Below are 23,685 nucleotides of genomic sequence, written 5' to 3' on the forward strand. Positions count from 1 at the left end.
GAACAATGGTCATGTAACTTTGCATGTATTATTGGCATGAAATATTATTTTAAATAAAAATCAGTCTAACATTATCTCTCTATACAGTTTCTCCTTCAGTTGTTTCACCTCATTCTAAATGTAAGCTCTGAGAACAATATGAAAATAAACTTTAATGATAAACTTTCTAATGCAAAGACTGAAATATTGGAGAAAACTAATTTGGTAAGTAATGATTGGGCATAGCTATTCTTTTTTTTTTTTTTTTTTTTTTTTTTTTGGGTAGAAGGCTATTCTTTCTTTTCAAATCATAAAATTATGTTGTTCATAGGCCCTAAAGATATTTTTCATGTTTAAATTATACAACTTTTTTTAATTATATTCGGTTTTATAAAAAAAAAAACACACACACACAATTTGTATTTTTAAAGAAAAATATATAAGAATTTTTTTTTTTAATTGTTGAGATGTTCATCGACTAAGGGAACAAATACAACACGATTTGACTTTTGTTCATTTTTTATCAATCACAATACAGATGCAACATGTCAGTTAGCCCACTCATGGAATTTTAGTACATTTGACCTTTTAAGAACTCAATAAAGTTTTATTTCCTACTGCTTGTGCTTGTAGATGCATTCTAAACAAACATATGGATATTCACAAAATGTAGTCATATCAACAAACCTTGCTGCTGACTTGGTACAAAGTACACAAATAAATGTTGATTTAATAAATTCACCACATCTACATGCTTAGCAAGTTCACTCAATTATAATATACTATTTTTGTAGTTTTGTCCACTAGTCAAATCTCATTATTATTGGACTTAAAAACATAAATAGGAGTATTTGATATGATTTAATCTCATTATTATTGGACTTAAAAACATAAATAGGAGTATTTGGTATGATTTATTGGCACTATTTCTATTTAAAATAATACAAAATGCTTAATGAGGTGAAGAGTTGTTTATGTTTTATTGAAAAAAAAAAAAAAAAAAAAAAAAGAGGGGTTGAATATTATTTTTTATGCGGCAGATTTTAATTAACATGTGTTTTAATGATACAAAATTAAGTATAAAAACATATTTTTTTACAATTTTGGGTGAATTATATTCTCTGTTAGTGTAACTAATAGTAACTAGATAATTCAAAATTTGAGATGGAGTATCCCACATTGAAGGGCTTGACTTCAGTACTGCACAATTAATGCGCAACACTATGTTGTGAACGGTCGAGATTGAGATCTCAACTGTCCGTTTCTCAAATATGTGCAAACATACTTTTCAAAAATGAACGATTTTATATCGAAATTTCAGTCGTTCTCTACAATTGCTGCACATTAATTATGCAGCATCCAAAGGTGGGTCATTTGGGTGAGTTAAGGTTCATAAGAGTTGGCTGCATGACTAAGGTTTTGTTCAGCGTGACTATTAAAATTCATCTACTGGGTAAGTTGGGAGGGTTAATTTATGTTCGGTTTTGTGGGTTAACTAGGCTTGTCAATAATTAATGGATTCTTCCAAAATATAGTTTTTGAGTTTTATAACCATTGTTGACAATATTGCATGGGATGAACTTTTTCAGGTGGAATGGGGAGAGATTTTGAGAGTCAATTCATGTTTACATTCAACTCAAAATAGGGCTCTCAGAAACAGCAGCAATAAGAGAATCCTTAATTATTGCAATTTTCCAGTCTTTTCAATCTTGATTATAGGAGACAACAAATAAACATAAAGCTGGTCAATGCCATAGAAAATCAAATACTAATTTATCGGATTTTTTTTTGCGGCTACGCAGATGACTTCCGCACAGAGCCTAGGCTCTAACACATATCCTGATTTTGATCCAATAGTTTAAATTAAGTGGGTCAAATTTAATTTAGAGTTACGGAAAGTAACAGAGAAAGAAAGAGGATTGGTTCAGCCGTGCAAAAAAGTCTGCTTAAAAATCCTTGGGAAGTACTCAAAGATTCTGAAACTGATTACGATCTATCGGTAGAATTTCATCGTTCCTGTTACGAAAAATGAAAAGAAATTTATTCTTTCTCGGATTTTATTATCAGGATCTTCCAACACTTGCATCCCGGTAGTTTTCAACTACAGCATCTCTTCTGGAGGAAATCAACACAAGGTAGAGCTTTGAAAAACTCCTTTGAACAAAATTTGGATCGGTTCTGCTGCTGAAACCAGTGAGGTATTCATTGAATCCACCACCAGGTTGAGCTGATGAAGCTGGAGATGAAGTACCAAGACAGATCATAAAACCATCAAACTGATCCTATAAAAACAGTCGATTTATTAACCCATGACTGAAAATGCAAAAAAATGATAGATAACACCTAGAATTCAAAGCTGTGCCAAAGTGGAAGGGAAGCTCAGGAGGCCTATCATTTATTCATACTAATACAAGTTTAAGAAAATACTTATTTCCTGGCTTTATTTGTTGGTTATGCAGTAGAAGAAGCTAATCATTTCTCTTCGTGACTTCCATTTTTTTCTTGGAAAGATCTCGACTTCTTCCACCTGCTGATGCCAGGCATTTTGTTCGAATCCATTACTTGCAGAGATATAGAGTTGGATAACAAGTTTAAATTGATCAATAGAAAGGAGTTGTTGAATTTGACAAAATGGAGTAGAAACTGAAAGCATGTTTCCATTACAAATGAGCTTAGTATAACAAACTCAAACCTCATCACTGAGTAGGATCTACAACCAGAAGAGTCGCAACAAAGAGCATTAAGGTTGGTAGACCCACCGGCCCTTTACGATTTGGACCACTCCCTGGTCCAAGAATCTTCCGACAAACCAAAAATTCTGTTAAAAAGCTCCGGTATTCTGCTCCCTCGCAAAATTTGGATCCAGACTTGTGCTTGGACAGATGAAAAATATCTGGAAATCTACTGTCAGGTCTAGAAGACGAAGCTGAAGAAGATTTAGTAAGACAGATTAGTAAGACCATCAAAGCAATAATAAAGAACCAATTATTTGGCTTAGAGTTTAAGCACGAAGTTGCTTAAAAAATCTAAAGATCACCTGTGGAATGTAGGAATCATATCTAGTGGACAGTAAAAGATCAACTCTATTGGATAAATGTCATCAGAATAAACTCATATCGACTCTAGTAGTTACATTTCGTTGGGAAGGACCTGGATTTATATCTTGAATTTACTGTAAATTACCTCTTGCACTATCAACTAAGAAACTCTTTATGTGTTAGCTGAATGGAGAGTGACTCAGACTGGTTTCCCACCCTGGATCAAGACAGGAATCTTCTTATGTACAGGGTTCATCTGGAGAAGCAAAGGGCTCTTCAGCCATTGTTCAACAAATCTTGTTGAGCTTGAAGGTGTGATTTAACAACAAAAGAAAAGATAATTAAAAGGTTCATAGTGTGACTTGTTTTATTGAAATGCAAGAAAGGAGCTCTGATTTGTTGACTTATTACGTGAATCCCCTGATCATGTACGCAACCTGAAATAACTGAATTGGTAGGCTGACTACAAAGTTTGAATATCTAGAAGCAACTTCTCTTTTTTCCTTCTGGAAAACTAAATTACATTACAAGCCCTTCGCAACTTGTAAAATCACATCCATACTTCAACTTGTATTTAACCAGTACGTCAAAAACTTCGAAGCTGATGAAACAGGTTGAATCACGTCCTTTACTAGATCGGTTCAATCTAGCGCCCATACACTAAATTGGACCCCATTAAACACGTATCATTTAAGTCATCTAAATAACTAATATCCACAATTTATAGGGAGAATTGTTCAGTATATTTGCGTTAATAATTTATTTTATTAATCTTATTATATTATTTTTATCCTAATCTAATCTATCAAAAACTCATAATTTCAAACAATTATTTTTTTTAATGGAAAATGGTGTCTATTTTGCTTTTATGAAATGCAGGCTAAGTGTTGTTAAAACAACAATGAGAAATGTTTTAATTATGAGCAATAGTCATGTAACTTTACATGTCTTCTTGGCATGAAATATTATTTTAAATACAAATTAAGTCTAATATTATCTCTCTATATAGTTTACCCTTTAGTTGCTTCACCTCATTCTTAATATAAGCTCTGAGAATAAAATGAAAATGAACTTTAATGATAAATTTTCTAATGCAAAGACTAAGATATTGGAAAAAACTAATTTGGTAAGTACATATTGGACATATTACTTTTTAGGCTTTTTTTTTTTTTCGAATCATAAAATTATGTTGTTCATAGGCCCTTCTTAAGATATTTTTCACGTTTAAATTATAAACGTTTTTTTTCTTAATTATATTAGGTTTTACAAATAAAAAAAACCAATTTGTATTTTCAAAGGAAAATATATAAGATCTTTTTTTAATGGTTGAGATGTTCATCGATTAAAGGAACAAATACAACATAATTTGGCTTTTGTTCATTCTTTTGCAAGGTTTGTCTCTTACTTTTTTGTTTCTCTTTTCCAGTAGAGAAGTGACAAATGCATTCAAAACGGGGTAAATACACAGAAAAAAAAAAATGAACAAGGGGCTTGATAGCTTTTTGTGAACTATGCAGAGTTTATCTGGTATCATATCTGTGCTCTATGGTAGTGTTTTGATGTTATCTCTTCTATATCTCCTCTTTCAGTAATTTTCCCAATGAATTGATGAATGTGAAGGATAGAGGTTGGGTGGTATTTGATAATGGAGGATGGGGTGATTTCTATTCTCTGTTACTGTAACAGTAACAAGCGAATGCAAAATCTATGTTGGATTACTCCACATTAAAGGGCTCGACTTCAGTGTTGCGAACGGTCAAGATCGAAATTTGGACCGAGATTTTGATCTCGACCGTAAATTTCTCAAAAATGTGAAAATAGACTTTTTGGAAATGGACGGTTGAGATCGAAATCTCACTTGATCTCGACTGTTCTCTGCAGGTGCTGCGCATTAATTACACAGCATCCAAGCAATTTCCCACATTGAAAGTTCCTTCAGATGGGAACAAGTTGGGTTTCCCGGGTGGGTCATTTGGGTGGGTTAAGGTTCATAAGAGTTTACTGCATAAGTAAGAATCTATTCAGTCCGTTTAATAGGTCAGGTTGGGAGGGTTAATTTATGTTGGGTTTTGTGGGTTAAGTAGACTTGTGCAATAATTAATGGATTCTTCCAAAATATAGCTTGTGTTAAAAAGTTTTCAGATTTACAAAAACTCATCCCTGGTGATATGTGAATTCAAAATTTGAAGTTCAAATAATTTAGGCTTCGATGGATTACAGGATTTTGTTCCAATCTAAAACCCAGCCATCCAGATTTAATTTCTCGTGGTCCAAGTTGTTTGGATTTTTTGTTTGAGAAGAAAATGAAAAAACCAAAGCAGATCAGAAACCCAAGGTAAATCAAAGTCGTTATTATTGTTGTTTAAAATATTACCCTCAACTTAAATTAGGTTTTTAGTGTTCTAAGTTTTACTAATTTCTTTTCTAATCTTTATTTAAAAATTAGGTTTGTTTAAGCCAGATTTTATTAGAGCAGACTTACAATCACTGTCGATGGAAAGAAATTAATGGATCTGAATGACGGAGACGAAGGTTGGCGCCTGGCTCCTTGTGAATTTCTAGCTTTAACGTTGGGTTAGGTACTTTTTAACAGTAGCAACAACAACCCACTCTTCAAACAAAGGAAAAAAAAGAGAGAGGCAAAGAAAGGCGAAATTTCTTTTCTTGGATTAAGATTTTAATTCTTCTTTTCAGATTGTATTTTCACCTTCTCGTAGTGCAAAGTAAAGTAGAATGACGACTTCAAAGATTGCAGGAAAAAATCCTGTAATTCAAACTCTGCGAGAAGGGGTTCAATAAATGCAGGGAAACATCAGAGTTGTTTTTCTTCTTTATTTACATACCCTCTCCCTACTATCATTTGTAACGTTCTATTTGATGTTGTAGGCTGGTTTTAACTTCAAATAAATGCTAACTTCTTCTAATAAAAAAAAAATTTTAGAAAGTTCAATTGTAGAAACCGGTTCTCCTTTTTCTAACGTACATTCTACAATCCATCTAAATAGATTATTAGTTCTCCTTTCCCATCACATATATTTTAATTAAAAAAGAAAATGCTCAATTATAAATAAAATAGATTTTTATGTGTGGGTCTCTATAATGGACTATAAACTAATGTTGGGTTCTTTTAGGGTAACATATTACATGTGGGTCCCAATCATATTAATATGGTTAGTCGTCATTGAGTGTATTCAAATTTCAAATCTGGAAGGACTAAAATGCCCCTTAAGTTTTTTTTTTTTTTTTTTATAAAACGGGGTCAAAAGACCCATAAAAAACAAAACAAATCAAACTAGAGCACAACTCTTTAGACAATCCACAACTCTTTAGACAATCCTCTCTAAGGATGTCTGTCATTTCCTGCGGGGGATCATTGAAAAAGACCAGATCATCTCTTCCAATTAGCCGCCTCTTAGACAATCAATCAGCAGCTTTGTTATTTTGACGCCTCACATGACTAAATCTAACATGGCCTCAAGAAGCATATAGGCTTCGAATTTCAGCAACTAATTTTCCCATCGATCCTTGCTCATTAACTTCTGGGTCCAGTAACCTTATGGCCTTCAGCGAGTCTGATTCTAATTGGAGTGGCCATGCTCTCATATCCAACGCTACCTTTACCCATTCTTTAATTGCGCGCATTTCCGCCTCTACTACATGGCATAGAGGAATCTTGATAGTAAATCCTCCTCTGAATATAGTGTGTTATGGCTAAAATACCTTTAATATTTAATATAGTGTGTTATGGCTAAAATACTTTTAATTATTCACGGTATATATTTTTATAAACTACATATTAATTAACATTTAATGACAAAAAAATATATTGCATTTTAGTCATTTTAGACCCCTTGGCCCAGAGCTCTTCAATCCAAGCCCCGCCGTGAACCCGCCCAAGTGCTCCTTATTGGGCCCCTTGTCCCATGGACCCATGCCCTTCAGTCCAAACTCCACCTGTGACCCAATCCCTAACGAGCTCGATTCGAATCCCTTTTTCTCCTCCTCACCCATATTTTTAATCGTGCTGAGTGTAGAAGGAGTAATCGTTCTGCCAAGGGGCACAACCCATTTGGCGAAGACTTTTTGGTTGACCTCAAGTTCACAAAGAAAAAGAAGAACAAGAAAAAATCCACAAAATAGTCTCTTTAGCCACTGTTCGGCCCATCCTCTTTGGGTCCTGCCCGTGTTGCATTATCAGTACTTTTTAATCTTTGCTTTATTTATGTCATGTTGTAAGTGTGTTGCTGTCTTTTAATACAATTTCTTATTCATTCATAAAAAATAACTAGAATTAGCAGTCAAAATTCTTAGGCGCCTTAAAAACCTTCCTCGTAACGACAAAACCGAGATCCATGCGGAGGATAATGAAGTAACTTTCCCACAAACTTTAAATCAAGTGTTAACCGTTAAACACTATCCTGCTTGAGATGGATATGATATGCACCGTTGATTATACACAACGTACATCACGGCGCCTTCGCAAAATGCTTCTGAAGCTGGTAGATTGGTCTGAAAAGACCTAAACGCCCTTATCAGTTTCCATGGCTGACGCGTTAAGTGGAGCCCGAGTCTTATCCATATTTAAACTCAACCACCCAATCCAAATCGAAAAAGTTCTGGGCCACCAAAACCAGATTGGAATGAGAGAATCCAATAATCACAAATGAAAACCAAAGAAGTACTGAACAAGAAAACAGTGAGAGAGAAATCTCTCTGCTCGTTTCCATGGACACCATCTTCTCTCCTCACTCATTCTGTCCTCTGCTTAAATCATCCTCATCAAAAACCATATCTCCTCTGCAACCTAAGTCAAACTCTCTCTCTGTCGTCAGTCCCATCAATTCAAATCTCAGGGGATCATCTCCTTCATCATTAAAAACCCCACCTTTGATCCCCAAAAGCTGGATTTCTCATGTTCAGCATGGATTAACAGCTTTAGCTCTTTCTCTTGCAATCAATTTCTTCCCAGTTTCTGTTACTGATTCAGCAATGGCATCTGAATATGACATCCTCAACGAAGGACCACCACCAGCATATGTTGTGGATGATGCTGGAGTTCTTAGCCGAGTGACTAAATCTGATCTCAAACAGTTACTATCGGATTTGGAGTCAAGAAAGAACTTCCACATAAATTTTGTGACAGTACGCAAGCTTACTGTAAGTTTTCCAACATTCCCAGTTTTCTCTAGCTGAATCTATTCCCTTCTGTCACACTCATATGGCAATTATGTGTTGTTATTTGTTAGAGAACTGTACAATAATTTGGGGAAATAGGAATCTTTGAAATTTATTTATTGTTATTTTTCTTGGTACTAAACACTTCATATTGATATAGAATGGATTCTTTCTAGGATTGGAATCCAGTGTTACAAGTGTTTTTCCATTTCAAAATTTTGAAAATATTTCATTGCAGAGTAAAGCTGATGCTTTTGAGTATGGTGACCAAGTATTAGAACGATGGTATCCAACAGTTGAAGAAGGAAACAATAAAGGAATTGTTGTGCTTGTTACCAGTCAGAAAGAAGGAGCAATCACTGGTGGTCCTGCATTTATCAAGGCTGTTGGAGAGAATGTTCTTGATGCTACAGTATCAGAAAATCTTCCTGGTAAGAATGGACTTGGTTTCAATTGCATTATAACAATCTAAATTTTGCTGCTGTCCTTTTGATTAGCTACTCATTCTCTGAGGCATAGGCTGCATTTCCATCTCTAGGTAAACAAACAAGAAAATTTAGTCCTAAGCAGATTCAGTAGCAAAAATTTGAATCTTCATAAACTTCATGGACCAAAACACCAATCTGTAATAATACTTACTGCCTTGTTTTAATATTTGAAACTCATTTTCTATAGCTAAGATCAATGCCAAGTAGAGCACTGAAATCTTTGGAGAGGCTCATTAAGTGCGTCATGTTCAGAATCAAGCAACCCAAATAAGACTTCTTTGTACTTCCTTCTGCAATATTATCTCATAAATTTCTGTTCTAAAAACTGATTGATTAATGATCAAAATACTGGAACATATTTGCAGTCCTGGCTACGGAAGAAAAGTACAATGAAGCCATATCTAGCACAGCCAAGCGACTAGTTGCTGCCATTGATGGATTGCCAGATCCTGGCGGACCCAAGTTTCAGGAAAACAAACGAGAATCCAACTTCAAATCTCGTGAAGAGACAGACGAGAAACGAGGGCAGTTCACTCTTGTAGTTGGAGGTTTATTAGTAATTGCCTTTGTTGTTCCAATGGCACAGTACTATGCTTATGTCTCCAAAAAGTAGGTCATCTGTTTATAACATTACTTTTTTTAAAAACTTATATAGAGAAGACAGTTAAAATGAAACTGTTAACAAGAGAGACAAGAACTGATTTTTTTTTAAATTAGATTAACATGAATTTCACTGTTACTCTGCTTTTAGTCATATTTAGTATTGATCTTATTAAAGAAAAACTCACAAACAACAGCAAGTAGGAAAAGTAACCTGCATTGTGAAAATATTTTGGGTTACGAAGCACTTCTACTCCAATTTTTAATGTGCTACCGTTTGTAAGTATAGATTTCAAGTGGAAGTAAGAAATGTAAGCATACTTCATCAAGCATGTTTTAATAGTGAGAGTGGCATACATTAAAAAACCCAAGGGCACAAAACATATAATAACCATTAAACTTCTATTATTCACACAATCTCCATTTATATAGGCCTAAATCTCAAGCTCTTCAACAGATTATTGGAAGACAGTATTAGATTTGTGAAGATAGTAACTTCACACCATTGAAGTCTACTAAATGCCTACAAAAGTTGTTGAAAATAGAGGGAGATTTTTTTTCTTCCAACAATCATACCTGAAATTGTGCTTTATGAATTCATTTCAACCCTCAAATTGGATATTTGAGGTGAATAAGCAATAGGGTGAATTCTGGTTAAGGGGGGATGGGTACTTCATGCTTCCTCCTAAGATTTGAAAAAAAATCTTTGTGGCCTTTAAGCACCCCATCCTACTGATCTGAGGAGAAATCATTGTTATCTTATGTGCTTAATCATTCATCAATGCATGAGGTAATATGCTCCGGTTAATTTCTTTAACTATGCCAATGAAAGACTCAGAGGAATGGACAGACTCCACATCTCCAATAGTCCACATCACAGAGTATTCTTTTCCACAGATTGTTCCTGAATAATTGTGTATTATTCCCAGTAGGCATCATCATATTTAAAATCTGGCAACTTATCCACAAGTTTTTTTTTTTCCAAAGCTCAAATGCTAGTTCTCAAGAGTTTCTACAGAGTTAGCAACGTCATTCTCGATTCACTAACTTGTGAAGAACAGAACAAGTAAAGAACAAAATAAAGAAAATAAAACCAAGGCCATATTAAAATCATTTAGATATTTTCCATCGTTTTTCTTGTGTGAATTGATGATGTTCTGAAACACAGTGAGCTTGGCCTTGAGAAGTCTGTTCTCTCTCTTAATCTGAAATCCACAAAACAAAGAGATAAGTGGCCTAAGTTTGTCTGGTAGAAAATTGTCTGTAGTTTCACAGGTGAGAATTAAGACTTCTCTTTTTACCATTCCAACAATGCGCTCAAGCTCTTCCACTCGTTGCAATAAGAAAACTGTTTCAGAGGCTTCATCTTCATAAGCTGATCCCACTGCTGGCTTGTCCTCTAACTGTCAAAAAATTCACCTGCTTAAGTTTGACAAATTTCAAAAAGAAGGAAACACATAGCTTCCTTAACCAGCATCCTGACATTGTCCAGTGTCCAGTCACATGATTCATCTTTAGTTGACAGTTCCAGCAGCTCCTTTTTATCTTTAATGCTATTAACCCGTGGTGATGTCTTTATATGCTTTGCCCTACAAAAATGGGGCAGTAGGTTAGACAATTTCTTCTAATTTTTTGCCTAAATAGCAACAGTTGTATTGAATTGTAATGACATGCCTTGCACCAAAGCGAAGAGTGGAGAGGCTTTCTGATGCATTTAAGGTGCTTGGTGAGCAGCAACATAGTAATGCAGTTCGGGAGTTTCCACCCTGAAAAGAGAGAGAGAGAGAGAGAGAGAGAGAGAGAGGTATTTTAAGCATTGGTCAACAGACAACAGTAATTTTGCTAGAGAAAAGTTAGGATAGGAACCAACAAGAGCATCTTGCAGAATCCGAGTGAGCTTTGAGTCACGATAGGGAACGTGGTTCAGTTTGCCTTGTGAGCCACTGGTCAGAGCATTGATTACATTCCCAAGGGCTGAGAGGGACTTGTTGATTGTCTTCGCTTCTTCAAGAACTTTCCCTTCAGCACCAGTTTTCTCAATTTTCTCAGAACCAGCTAAGTCCACAAGAACTAGCTTCCCAGCTTTGACTCTGTCCACATTTTAACAGAGCAGAAGACTGATTCATCCTGAGTCCTCAAAAGTAGATAGGGAATATTGCAATCTCAATTATGCATAGATAGTACCTTCTATGTTGTTCCTGCAGAACTGTAAAAATGTAGGCACAGTGACTTCTGCTGCTGGCCATGTTCATATCTGTTGTGTTAAGGTCTGACATAGATTGAAGCTTTCTACAAGTACTACATAACCATGTTACTTTGTCTAGATTTTTAACTTCATCTACTACAAAAAGGCCAACAAATATTATGTTAGATTTTAAGAGGGTTGAAAAAGGATGCTTGTCTCTCCGACTGCCCTGTTAGCAATCCCACACTGCATTTTTTTCATTTTCCAATATCAAGATCGAAACTATAAAAATTTAATGCTGAGATGAATTACAAAGTTCTTATCTTACTGATAAGTTTTGCAAGGCTTCTGCTGGATCTGATATAGTGATCTGAGACACAAGGGGAGTAAATTGAGACAGCATAGTATTACAAACTTTTCTTTTCTTTTCTTTTCTTTTTTTTGGTGACTCTAAGTTAATAAATAAAATATATAAATAAGAAAAGAAAAGATAAGAGAAGTTGGGAGGGGGAAGGGGATGGAACTCCAGGGCGAAGGCACCAACTGAGAAGGCAACAAGAGAGATGTATCCTGACCCCAGGTAAAAAATGTGCCTGTTCCTTGGGGAGTCAGGTAATGGTTAAAATTTCAAGTCTACATTAAGATTGCATTCTAAGTTCTCACTTGGATTACTGAACTGCATAAGCAACTTGGTTGGCAAAAATGTTGTATAAGTTGGAAATTTGAACTGAGTCTGTGCTTCATCATATCCATTTGTTGATATTGGCAGTGATTTGTGGCAATGAACAAATATTTAAATCCTAGAATTGATACAGGCACCACATATATGTCTAGATCAGATCCATTTGTCGTTGGCACATTTGTGATAGAAAATGAAGATTTAAATCCTAGAATTGACTCAGGAACCACATACATGTCTAGATCAGATCCACTCTCAGACCAACTTGACTGTCTATCTCAAAACATATCAGCATTGGTTTGGTGGAGTTGCACAGTAAGCAATTTTTAATTCCATAAGTGATATAGATTCAAATAAATGTGGAGAACATTAATGGAAACCAATATTCAGAACTCAGAATCAAACATGGTTTCAAACATGGTACACCCTTCCACCAAGCCTGATTCTGACCAAGTCAGAATTTGATGGCACCAGCTGAAACCCTAGAAAATTAAATCAGGAATAAGCACGTATTTCCAAAGGTTTTTGGGATTTTTAATTTTCTTTTTATTACTGATAAAAATTCTTGTAGATCTACAAGATGTAACTTCCATTGATTTTCTGCACTTAGTGACTAAAAGAAGCAGAAAATGGAAATAAAGAAGATCTGTGTACACATATGGCAAATTCCAGAAGAGGATCCCAGAATCTGGGCTACTGGCCAATTCGGATTTGAATAGGTAGATTTTTCTCATTCTGATCCAATGTTCTTAATCAAAATAGAGTCCTGATTTGTTACACTAGAGTTGAAGAAGTTGGTAAAGAAATAATCAATAGATTAAGTCCACAGCTAAAAAGTATTAAATATTTTCAGTTTCTCAAATTGTCAACTACCAAAGATGCAGATGACAAAGCCTTGCTAGGAATACAGATCAGCTAACCTCAGTTACTCCTGAAATTTGTATTCCCTGCACTTTATCCTCCTTGATTTGTAGGTTGTCTTTAGATAAATCTAAAAGATCCCTGGGATACAGATAAGACCATATGAAAGGTATAGGAACATATTAAAATGTGAAACCAAATGAAAATTAGTCTCATTTTGTATTTTATGTTTGAATTTAAAGAATATCATTTTCTCCAAAAATGGTTGACTAATCTGCAAGAAGTTGCAACACATGAGAATAAGTTTATCTCTGGGGTATACAAACCTTACTTTCTCCATATAGATCTCCACCTAGAAGATCAACAATAAAAGAATTAACAATTACACAACCTAATTTATGGTGAAATTCATGTGCTTGAGAGGTCCTAGTGCAAGAGAAAGGAAATCACTGTTTTACTACCATTGACAACTTAACAGTGTAAACTGTCATCACATTATTAGCACGGTTGAGACACTGAAATATTCCATCCACTACTCGTGGCAGCAGTCCTTTTGTATTCTCATCACAACCAAAGATATTGGCACCCTGATTCAGCAGAAAAATCATTTGTTTTGGTACCACATATTCTGGTAGGACTAAACACCCAAGGGACTAGAACTATTTATATTCATGATTTGATCATTTCACCTCCATGCTATATGTCTTCCCTGCTCCTGTCTGTTCAAAAATCATTCAAAGGTAAATATTGTTAAAATGACATGAAACATGGTACACTTCTGAGTAAACTTCACTGCAAAGAAAATTATAGAAAAACAGAATGCACCAATAGCATGCATTTCCTACATGTTTAAAAACTTGTTTCTGCTGTTCAACTGCACAAGAATTGAGAAGTATGAGGCTTCTCTATATTATATTATGTCCTTCATCCATAATGAGATGGAGTTGTCAAATTTCAAGTAAATTTTTAGGTCTACTCCTTCAAGATAAATCGATTTAAATGCACACACACACACACACAAAACATCTGTCCTTCAGTGTGAATGGCATTCATGCATTTGGTGCAATATGTCTGATCAACAGATTATATAATACCTGTCCATAAGCAACGATTGTTCCATTTACAGCATTAAGAGCATCTGCATTGTAAATTTAAATTTAGTAATTCCATACAGAGAACAATCTGAACATACATATTATATTTATAAACCAAATCGCATGAGTTATTTCTTCTACGAGTTTGAAGAAGGAAAAGACAAATGAATTCTCCGTGAAAACTAAGCAAGTTTGTGGCGTTTATGCAACAATACTGAATGTGGAATAAACAACGTCAGATCACCTTGCACAATAGGCAGAGCAAGAAATTCATACACATCAGATTGCTCAGATCCTTGATAGAACACCTTATCAAATCGGAATGTGTTGTCTTCTCCTTTCTCATCCTACCGTAATTCCATAGAAATATTTCAGTGAAAATGAATAAACGAGGATTATACCAATATAAGAAAATGAGAGATTCCAGTATGAGATAGATAACCTTAAGAACAAAAGTTTCAGCATCTAGGAGCTGGATGCAAGTTGAATCACCGCGATCTCTTATTTCTCTGGAACTTAAAGGTCTGAATCGTGCACAAACTGTTATATTGGACATAACTCTCAAGCTGTAAGATCAATATCCAGAAGAAGATGAACTCCTGCAACTGATATCAATGCTCAGTAATGGATCTACAAAGCAACTCGCTATGGCGTCACTGCGTTTTCGAATTCTCAATTGGCGGAAACCAAAATCTTTGGACATTACCATTCGTTCCAAAATTTTCAAATGAATTTATACGTGTTGTGACGGGCGAACAAGGTGACACGTGTTCAAAAAGTTGTCGCTGTTTTGCGGATATGAAACCGGGATTGTAAGTAACGATTTTATTCCACCTGAACCCGTAACTCCAGGTAACGAGTTTAACGACAGTTAATCGCGGAGCAGGGTTTGCATTCGTGACTCATTACTGAACTGTGATTTGAGACGCCCTTGAAGTTTGTCGTAGGTAAATGCCTGAAGCTCTAAGTAGAAGGGGTTTCATAGAGGATGAAATGTTTCGATCCTCCAATCACTGCGTGTTCCCAGTTCCCATTGTCGGATTTTATTGATCTCCTGGTCGAGGTACCCTTTTTTTTAATTCTTTTTTTTATTTTTTTTATTTTTTCATTTTTATGTTGAATTTCTAAATGTTTTTTCAAGCTTTTGTTTAAATCCGTGATGAAGTCTTGACTGGGAAATTTTTGACAGAGTAGAGAAACCTTTTCTTGTTCATGATTTCCAATGCCGTTGGCAGTTTGTCATCCCCTGGGGGAGAGGTGGAGCTCTTGATTATCGAAATCGACTCTGAAAACCTAAAGGGTCATTGGGAACAGAAATTAAAAAGGAGGTAGTTTTGCCAGTGCTGAAATTTGGGTCTTGCTTCAGTTGATTGTGAGAATTTGCTAATCATCTAGAACCAGAACTGTTTAACATTATTGAAGTACATTTGTTTCTCTGGGTTATCCAAAAGTGTGCAGCTGAGATTAAAGAATTAGGTATTACAGAAGGGACATGTCAGTTGTTTGGATTGTCTGGACCAACGAGTGTGTCCATTTAGTGTTTCTTTTTAATGCAGATCCATCATAGTATAATGGCATCTAGTAAGCTTATCATCTGAAGCAGTAAAATATGGGCAATGATAGCATGGTTAATTGAGATTATAGCTTGAAGTGCTTCCTGACATTGTTTGGCTTAGCCATATTGTTTATGAAGATGGTGCACTTGATATAGATGACAGTGATCATCTCCAATCAGACTTAGCTTCCTGACATTGTTTGGCTTAGCCATATTATTTCGAACTGATCGATACAGGACGGGAATGGCAACAGGAACCAGAAAGACTTCACTTTGGTAAGTTACAGTGATAAGAATGTTAGCTTGCACTGGGCACAGTTTGGTTCCAACAAAATAAATTTGTGTTTATGACATAATTGAGTGTTTAAAATATCTTGGCATGATAAATAATTGTCTACCCATTCTAATACTCTTTGGATGACTGGTCCATTGGCAGGCTGTGAAATTTACATGTTGTGTATCAGGTTTTGGGAGATTTACATGATCTATCCACCTGTGCTTGATTGTGGAATGAAAAATAGGCAAAATGCTCTAGATAAAACGACATGAGGCATAAATGGTGATATTATAACACCTTCAGTATCTGGAAATTTGTGGTGTGTTAAAGTTAAGGATCAGACCTCAAATCTGGAATCTTTGTTTCCCTTTTTTTTGCATCAGCATGAAGATGTGCTACATAATAAAGATAGGGGGTCTGAGTACTGGTCCTATGTGAAAAAATGGGGCTTATAGGATCTATATTTTGCTGATGCAAATGAAATGTTGTTTGCTACTCGTGGCTGCTTTTGAGATCATTTAGTTCCAGTATTGTTTCATCAGGAGAAGAAGAAAACATGGTGTTCAATTGACTTTTTACCATTCTCTATTGCACCCCTTTGGAAGATTTAGCTAGATGTTTGTTTCAGCGAAAGTTTTTTTCCACTCAGAAGAGAGCAAAGCAAAGCTGCAGACACTACTTCATGATCCATTTATAATACAGATGGTAAAATGTCCTATAAAAGCTGAAATAGTACAACACACATACAAAGCAAGAAAATAAGTAGACTTGTGAAGAAATTCAAGGAACAGGTATTCAGGTAATGCTGTTCCATTGGCAGATCAAACTCCTCCCCCACCGTATTTCTGTTCTTTCATAGCATCTGTAACTCCAACATGGCTTACACCCACGGACAATAATTGTGTTGCACTCAAGATGATGGTTAATACTTCCAGAGTCCTCTGCAGAACATTACAAAACCAACTTGAATTCATTAGCATATGTATATGCCTTACTTGCTATTATTCTTCATGTTAAAGGATTTTTTATATGCCTTATGCTTACTACTTTTAACACATTTAGTTGTCTAAATTAAAACTTTGGTAATGGTTACAGATTTGCTCTTATACTGAATGAACTCTCAAATGCATAACGTTGCATCAGTCTTGGCCAATTTATAAAACTTCACATATTTTGGCATCCCTGGGTATCTTCATTTGTGCTGAAGTTAAAAAAGAATTTAGGAAAAAAAATACACAGAAATGTACTTACTAGTTTTGCATCTGTAATGCCTATGTTAATCTCTTTGCATGCTAGCCTGCAACACAAATAAACCATCAGCTGGTATTCAGTAAAATTGGTGAGGAACAGAAACAGATTATTCTGATAGAAATTATTTGAAAAGGAAAACCATATTTACCCCATAGCTAGAATAGTAAGCAACCATGTAGTGGTAGAGTAGGTGGCAGCTGATAGCGAGTTTGGTACACTCCATTGAAGGATACTATTTATCCCAGAAACTGAGGTTGCAACTCCCACAAGTCCAGCAATCAGTGCGAAGATGACGAAGAAACCGGTTGCCGTGTTACCAATTGGATAGTAGATTGGAAATATATGTGCAGGGACCTTCAAAGTAGTTGATGCTGCATGGTCATAAGATCATTGGAACTATATTTAGATTTCAGAAGACCTATGCCAGGCTACTGGAATAAATTTTCCTTTCTCTAGAAAAAAAAATAACCAAAGAAAACCAGTAATGACACAGGACTTCCCAGATTGGTAATAACTAGTAGGTGCTGAATCTTACTTTCTTCTTCATGAATTACCTATTTCATGTGAATGCTCGATGCCGTAATTGACAACCCATCCAGCAATAATGGTGACAATACCATAGAGCAGAAGATTAAGGATTAGAAGAAATGGTAGTGCTTTGGGTGCTTCAGCCATTCTTGCCTGAGTTTAAGAACCTTTCAAGGAGAAGAATGGAAGTGTTGAAACTAGGACCTCTGCAGTTCCTGAGCCTTAACTCTCCAAACCCAAGGGAGAGGCCTTTAAATATGAAGAAGGGTATATTTCATAGCTGTCTGTTTTCTTTCTTCATAAGTAACAAGATCCCTTTTTGCTGTAGTTGGTCTTGCTCCATGGTGATACGAAGAGGGAAAGAATGTCTTCTCAACTTGAAATTAATAAGAAACTGTTACTTTTTGTTTGAACTCACAAAAGGAAACCACAACCAGTCAAAAAGTAGTAAACCAGATGCTTCAGATCTTCTTTTCCGTCTTTGCTTCCACCGTAGGCGTATCTTTCATAACCCGCTTGGTACTCTTCCAGTTGGCGCCGTCTTTCATTGCACAATCTTTCACATAAATGTTAATATAAATGAAATTTTATATGAAAAATTTTCCTAATATTTTTGGTAGTCTTCCTCAAAAGTTTTTTTGTTCCCTTTTTTGTCATTTGGAGAGAAACAAAGCCTCTGAGTCTGGTTCTTCTACCCACACAAGCAGTGTTTTGCTCACACCCCTCTAGGAAGAAATGAGTCCGGATCAGCTACCCGTCTCCCCAGACGGCTTTACCACCATAAGTACAGGGGACCTAGGGGTTGGGTGATGGATTTTTTATTTTATTTTATTTTATTATTTTATTATTTTATTATTTTTTACCTATGGGTCCCACAGGATTTCTGGTGGTAAAGCCATCGGGGAGCACCCCAGACGAGGTGATGATCCGAATTCAAAAGAAATCCCGCCTACAAGTGCTAACAAGGTAGAGCATAAGTAAAACCCTTAGTTCTCCTAAACATGTGGTTGAGAATTGTGAGGAGAACACGATCCCCTACCCTCATGGATAGAGGATTTGAACCGTGTAGATTATAATTGTCGCGATGTGATTCGGTTTTGGAGTTATGGATTTGAACCGTGTAGATTATAATTGTCGCGATGTGATTCGGTTTTGGAGTTACAGTCACATCCGTAATTATTTTTCACTAATCCAAATCAGAGGTTAAGCCTTCTGAGCCTTAAATATGGTCGGTGAGCTCATCCCTTGGTGTGCCGGTCCCATACAAGGTAGCAATCCCAACTTAATTATATATATATATATTAGGAAAGGTGGTGGCTGAAAGGCCGTATAAATTGCTCAACTAAACGGTCCTAAAAATCTTACCATTAAATTTGGTAGGATTAAATCTGGATCATTCATCATAAACGGTTCAGATTTAATTCAATAGATTTAATGGGAAGATTTATTTACACAGCCGTTCAGCTATATTTATACCTATTTTATTATTATTATTATTATTATTTTAGTACAATCCTATTGGCTCTTATGCTAGTGCAGCCACCATGTTTCAGGACAGAAAATTCTTCCCCGTGCATGAAATGGCTAAATCGAAAATGTTTCGATAGTCATTTCATCATTTCAGCCATATGCTCAAACATTTGGAGAAAGAAAATGTAACATCTTCAAATTGCAGAAACCTATTGATGAGCTCATCATGTACCCGTGATGGAAGGCGCAAGTTTTAATATGAGCAAAGTGCTATTTGGATCGTCATTTACAAGAGTTTTCCCTAACAGCTCAAGAAACAAAAGAAGAAATAAGGAACAGAGGAGCTTCATTAAGGGTGAGACCAATTGATCCCAACTGATGATGTCTTCAAGTCCCCTCAGACCATCCCCTCAGACCATCAAAGCAAGTTCCTTCAAACCTTTAGTGACAATTTCTGGGCAGCAAGAGCTTCAGCCTCAAGTGTGGGCTCCCATAATATTGTAGTCTCAGCTAGCAATCCAGTCACAACATATGGATCCATGTTTGAAGCTGGACGACGATCTTCCAAGTAACCTAAAATAAATAAACAGCAATAGACATGATTTAGTAGCAGATACAATATCAGTAGATGCAATAGCAGTGTTACTACAACACACACAAACAGACCTTTTCCTTGTTTCTCAGTTTCACGACCAACACGGACTGAGCAACCACGATTAGCCACACCCTGCAACTTGCAGCAGCAAATTAGTTTGTTCTTCCTAAGTTATTTTTGTTAATTGAAACAATGGTGTTAATATTTGCAAGCATACCCAAGAAAAGGTGTCAATGCTGGCTGTTTCATGCTTTCCTGTCAACCTTCTCTCATTTCCTTCTCCATAGGCACTGATGTGTTCTTTGTGGCGAAGTGACAGATTTAGAATTGCCTTCTTTATTACTTCAAAGCCTCCATCCTCTCTCATGCTCTTCGTACTATGATGCAATAAATAGTTAAAACAGTTTGTCAGCAACCACATTATTTTGAGCTTTCTTTGGTACTCAGAGCAACTTAGTAGTTTAGAGCAACTTAGTAGTTGAAACCTTATATTCTACTTCAATATAAGTTATTCCTTTCTCATCAAAAATAACAAGAATAGAATTAATAATAATTTAGTTGGACCTAACAATCTAGGACTACACTGTCTAAAAGGTAAATTGAACCATGTAAAAGGGCACCGTATGGAGTAGATATATCAACATACCTGTAATTAGTGTGACACCCTGCACCATTCCAGTCTCCCTGCCATGGTTTCAGTGAGAGAAGGAAAAATAAATATTCGAATTGGCTGATAATTAAAAGGATTTGGAGTACCTCTATTGGTTTTGGATCAAGGGTCAGAACCACACCAGCTTGTTCAGTAATTCTCTGTTTTCAGAAAAGTATGAAAATATCATAATGAACCATATGAACTTTTGTTCTGTATTCTATAATATCAACATTTGCCATAGCAGTCTTTCAATGTCCTTTTCTCTTCTTTGTACTACACACAAAGGAATTACCTCAAGAATATATCTGGAACACCAGATATGATCTCCAGCCTCAATCCCCACACTAGGTCCTACTTGGTATTCCCACTGGAAAAAGAAAAGAAAAAAAGGGTCACAGGATCAGGGATGATTAATGATACATGGAATGTAAAATTGATATTCAGGCATAGGCTTCATTTGCACTTTTACATTATACTTTTAACTGTTACAGTTGCAGACACAAGCATCTATAAGAAAGAGGAAAAGAAGAGAACCTGGCCAGGCATGACCTCCCCATTTGTACCACTAACATTGATCCCTGCATATAAACAAGCCTTGTAGTGTGCATCAGATATGTCACGCCCAAATGATTTGTCTGCTCCAGCAGCACAGTAGTAGGGACCCTAAGATTAATAAATAGTTTAATAAATTGCTGATGATTCTGGTATCTGAATACACTAAAAAAATCAGTCATTTGACTTCGGAATTTTAAACATTGAATGCCTGATAACAGAACATTGTCTCATGAAAGAAGATTGATTACCTGGGGACCAGGATAGCCTCCAACAGGCCAACCCAAAGGCCACTTCACATTTGATTGGAGTAAGGTGTATTCTTGTTCAATACCAAACCTAGTTTCAAATAATCAAAAATTATTTGGCTACACATAACAGCAGGGGAAAACAAGTGGACAAGCTTTTCAATTACATTGTATCATTCTAAGAAAGACTCACTGAATGTAAATGGATATGCCATTGGACAAGAGATGCAGGTTCTTTAAGTCCAAGATCAGAAGGAACTTACCATGGAACTTCAGAAATGACCTTAGTGTTACTGAAGACTTGAGCAGCCTTGTATCTCTTGTTTGTTGGGATAGGTTCTCCTTGTGGGGTGTAAGTGTCGCAAATTACCTTCAAAATTTTCACATAGCAGCAACAGTTAGATGCAACAAAGCATCAAGTCTGATCCTGCCAAGATTTTCAAGTTGTGCCAGAAATCGTGGTTGCTTAAACTCACCAAGATATTGTTGCCACCTCGGAAAGGGTCTTTGAAAATTGCCTGAGGGCTGTAGGCAACAGAAGTGAAATAAACATGTAAATAACAATAACTTCAATGTGATACTTTTCAATATCAAGATAGAACTGGAAAATTTTCTTTTCTTCGATGGCCTTACTATAGAATTACTTCACTGTCCTCGCCAGGGGCTTGTCCTGTGCTTGATCCATCATAGTTCCATTTGGGGAGCTCAGAAGGGTGCTCTACAGGCTTTGAGATGGTCTGAGCATGGAAGCATGAGAAGTCTGAGTTTGAAATGAAGGCCTTACCTATTTTCTTTCAACAAAAGCAACAAAAATTAGCAATTACCGTACCCTGGATTTGCTACGTAGATCAATCCCACTCCCTCCAATCCTGGTTCAAATTCAGGGAGTTTATTGTATTAGATTCTTAATTGGAATTTAGATATTAAGTATAATCTCGATGCAACAGATATGTCACTTGTGCACTGATTCTTGCCTATGGAGATGAACAGTTCCAGTTGAATCCATTGGAAACCTCTCCAGTAACCAAAGCCAACCTCATATTGGACAAAGCAGTGATACTGATTATTTGGTTATGGTAGGTTCAGAAACCAGCTTCACACCAATAATCAGCTACATCAACTATCAGAAAGCAGTGGTATTGGGCTAGTGGTTTTAGCTTCAATGGAACATCACCAATAGTGAAGTGATTACTTGCAGTCGCAAGTCATAATTCTTAGACGGACAAGGAAATCAAAACATCAAATCAACTACCGTAGCAGCTAATAATTATGGCAAAATTTTATTAAGCATAAGACTAAAACCAACAAACACAAAGCTTGTTATATTAAGAGTAAGCATCATGTGAAGAAGCAAGATGATGTACCAGATGTACTCAGCAATGATCCTATCCGTGTAGGGCGTAAGATCAAGATTTAGCAGATTCTCCATCCTGTTTATGGTGCCATTTTCAGACTTAACAGCCAAGACTCTAAAGTTAACAGAACCTTTTGCATTTCTTCTTTTCTGGTTCAAAACTAAGGAATTCCACATCTTTGCTGTAATGGGTCTTGCATTGTTTGAGACATTTAAGGTGTTTGTGATTTTCATCTGCCATTGCATTGAAGGTGCCAATATCTGTGCCATTTTCACCGACTTCTCCCCCTGATGAATTGTACAAATTTCTTTAATTAGAATTAGAAAATAAGGGACTAAAGTACAAGAGCTTTCTACAGAATCAAACCCACAACCCATTTTCAGTTTCACCTAAAACATCAATTTCCAGAATCTCTATGAGAGAATGTGAGGACCCAAAAATAATCCCAGAAGGACCAACACTCCTTGAGTCTGATCTCTTCTATAACCCTGGAGAATTGGTAATGAACAGAAAGATAACCAAAAGACTTACCCAAAAACCACCAGAAAATGCCTTTGGAATGGAACCCGAGACGTGGATTGTGCTTCTTTTTGCTCCTCCTTCGAAATGACTCGTCTGAGAAGGAGAAGAAGAAGAGGAAGAGAAAGTTTCAGAGGGTTGACATGGTCTAGTGTTAAAATACTGGCAAATAAAAAAGAGTGTTGGCTTTTCCTTGGTAGATAGGGTTGTGAATTGGGTGGAGGGAAATGATTTGTTGGTCTTTTGAGAACTCCAAGAGGTTTGGACATAAAACGCAACTGGATAAGGAACTCTTTTTTAAACACCAGTTGGTCCAATTCCCAGGGAATCAACCAACAAGCATCAAATAATCAATAAATACAGTATAGAAAAATGAAATTAAAGCTCGAAAAATTTGGGTATAGCCGTAGAGGTTCCTTAAATCAACCAACAAGCATCAAATAGGAAGGCTAGAAGATAGCGAAAGGAAATCAAATTTGCAGGTTATGGGTTTTTTAGTGAGAGAAGACTTGTGGCCGTGAGGTGCCCCATACGAAGCGTTGTCAAAAATTGAATAGCTCTTGTTGACACCAACCTGTCGTGGG

The 23,685-nt window shown here is 36.1% G+C and overlaps 4 protein-coding genes across 4 annotated transcripts; 1 reads left to right on the forward strand and 3 right to left on the reverse strand.

Moving 5' to 3' along the window:
• The first annotated feature begins 7,657 nt into the window (after nucleotides 1–7,657).
• TLP18.3 (thylakoid lumen 18.3 kDa protein) lies at nucleotides 7,658–9,401 on the forward strand. Its single transcript, XM_089163672.1, has 3 exons — nucleotides 7,658–8,174; nucleotides 8,431–8,623; nucleotides 9,046–9,401. Exons 1-3 carry the CDS (start codon nucleotides 7,743–7,745, stop codon nucleotides 9,291–9,293), a joined length of 873 nt encoding a protein of 290 aa, XP_089019798.1. The 5' UTR covers nucleotides 7,658–7,742; the 3' UTR covers nucleotides 9,294–9,401.
• A 916-nt stretch (nucleotides 9,402–10,317) lies between these two features.
• LOC149010565 (ATP binding microtubule motor family protein) lies at nucleotides 10,318–14,786 on the reverse strand. The gene is made up of 15 exons (XM_089163671.1): nucleotides 14,542–14,786; nucleotides 14,344–14,446; nucleotides 14,100–14,143; nucleotides 13,695–13,724; nucleotides 13,467–13,592; nucleotides 13,332–13,357; nucleotides 13,065–13,146; nucleotides 11,794–11,835; nucleotides 11,678–11,711; nucleotides 11,465–11,534; nucleotides 11,151–11,370; nucleotides 10,955–11,046; nucleotides 10,715–10,869; nucleotides 10,582–10,667; nucleotides 10,318–10,485 (listed from the first exon to the last, which is right to left on the reverse strand). Exons 1-15 carry the CDS (start codon nucleotides 14,653–14,655, stop codon nucleotides 10,324–10,326), a joined length of 1,386 nt encoding a protein of 461 aa, XP_089019797.1. The 5' UTR covers nucleotides 14,656–14,786; the 3' UTR covers nucleotides 10,318–10,323.
• Nucleotides 14,787–16,575: 1,789 nt separating this feature from the next.
• On the reverse strand, nucleotides 16,576–17,932 carry LOC149010566 (membrane protein PM19L-like). Its single transcript, XM_089164355.1, has 4 exons — nucleotides 17,737–17,932; nucleotides 17,331–17,553; nucleotides 17,183–17,228; nucleotides 16,576–16,872 (listed from the first exon to the last, which is right to left on the reverse strand). The coding sequence occupies exons 1-4, from the start codon at nucleotides 17,855–17,857 to the stop codon at nucleotides 16,753–16,755; spliced, it is 510 nt and encodes a 169-aa protein (XP_089020481.1). The 5' UTR covers nucleotides 17,858–17,932; the 3' UTR covers nucleotides 16,576–16,752.
• A 1,464-nt stretch (nucleotides 17,933–19,396) lies between these two features.
• On the reverse strand, nucleotides 19,397–23,394 carry GS2 (glutamine synthetase 2). The gene is made up of 14 exons (XM_089161368.1): nucleotides 23,114–23,394; nucleotides 22,592–22,869; nucleotides 22,057–22,096; nucleotides 21,861–21,964; nucleotides 21,704–21,752; nucleotides 21,491–21,597; nucleotides 21,231–21,318; nucleotides 20,962–21,090; nucleotides 20,720–20,794; nucleotides 20,532–20,585; nucleotides 20,422–20,459; nucleotides 19,993–20,152; nucleotides 19,847–19,907; nucleotides 19,397–19,753 (listed from the first exon to the last, which is right to left on the reverse strand). Exons 2-14 carry the CDS (start codon nucleotides 22,849–22,851, stop codon nucleotides 19,614–19,616), a joined length of 1,305 nt encoding a protein of 434 aa, XP_089017494.1. The 5' UTR covers nucleotides 22,852–22,869; nucleotides 23,114–23,394; the 3' UTR covers nucleotides 19,397–19,613.
• Nucleotides 23,395–23,685: the final 291 nt, after the last annotated feature.

This window comes from Hakea prostrata, chromosome 7, assembly GCF_041222555.1.
Source record: "Hakea prostrata isolate BN-2017 chromosome 7, UWA_Hpros_2, whole genome shotgun sequence".
In the NCBI taxonomy this organism is placed as follows: domain Eukaryota; kingdom Viridiplantae; phylum Streptophyta; class Magnoliopsida; order Proteales; family Proteaceae; genus Hakea; species Hakea prostrata.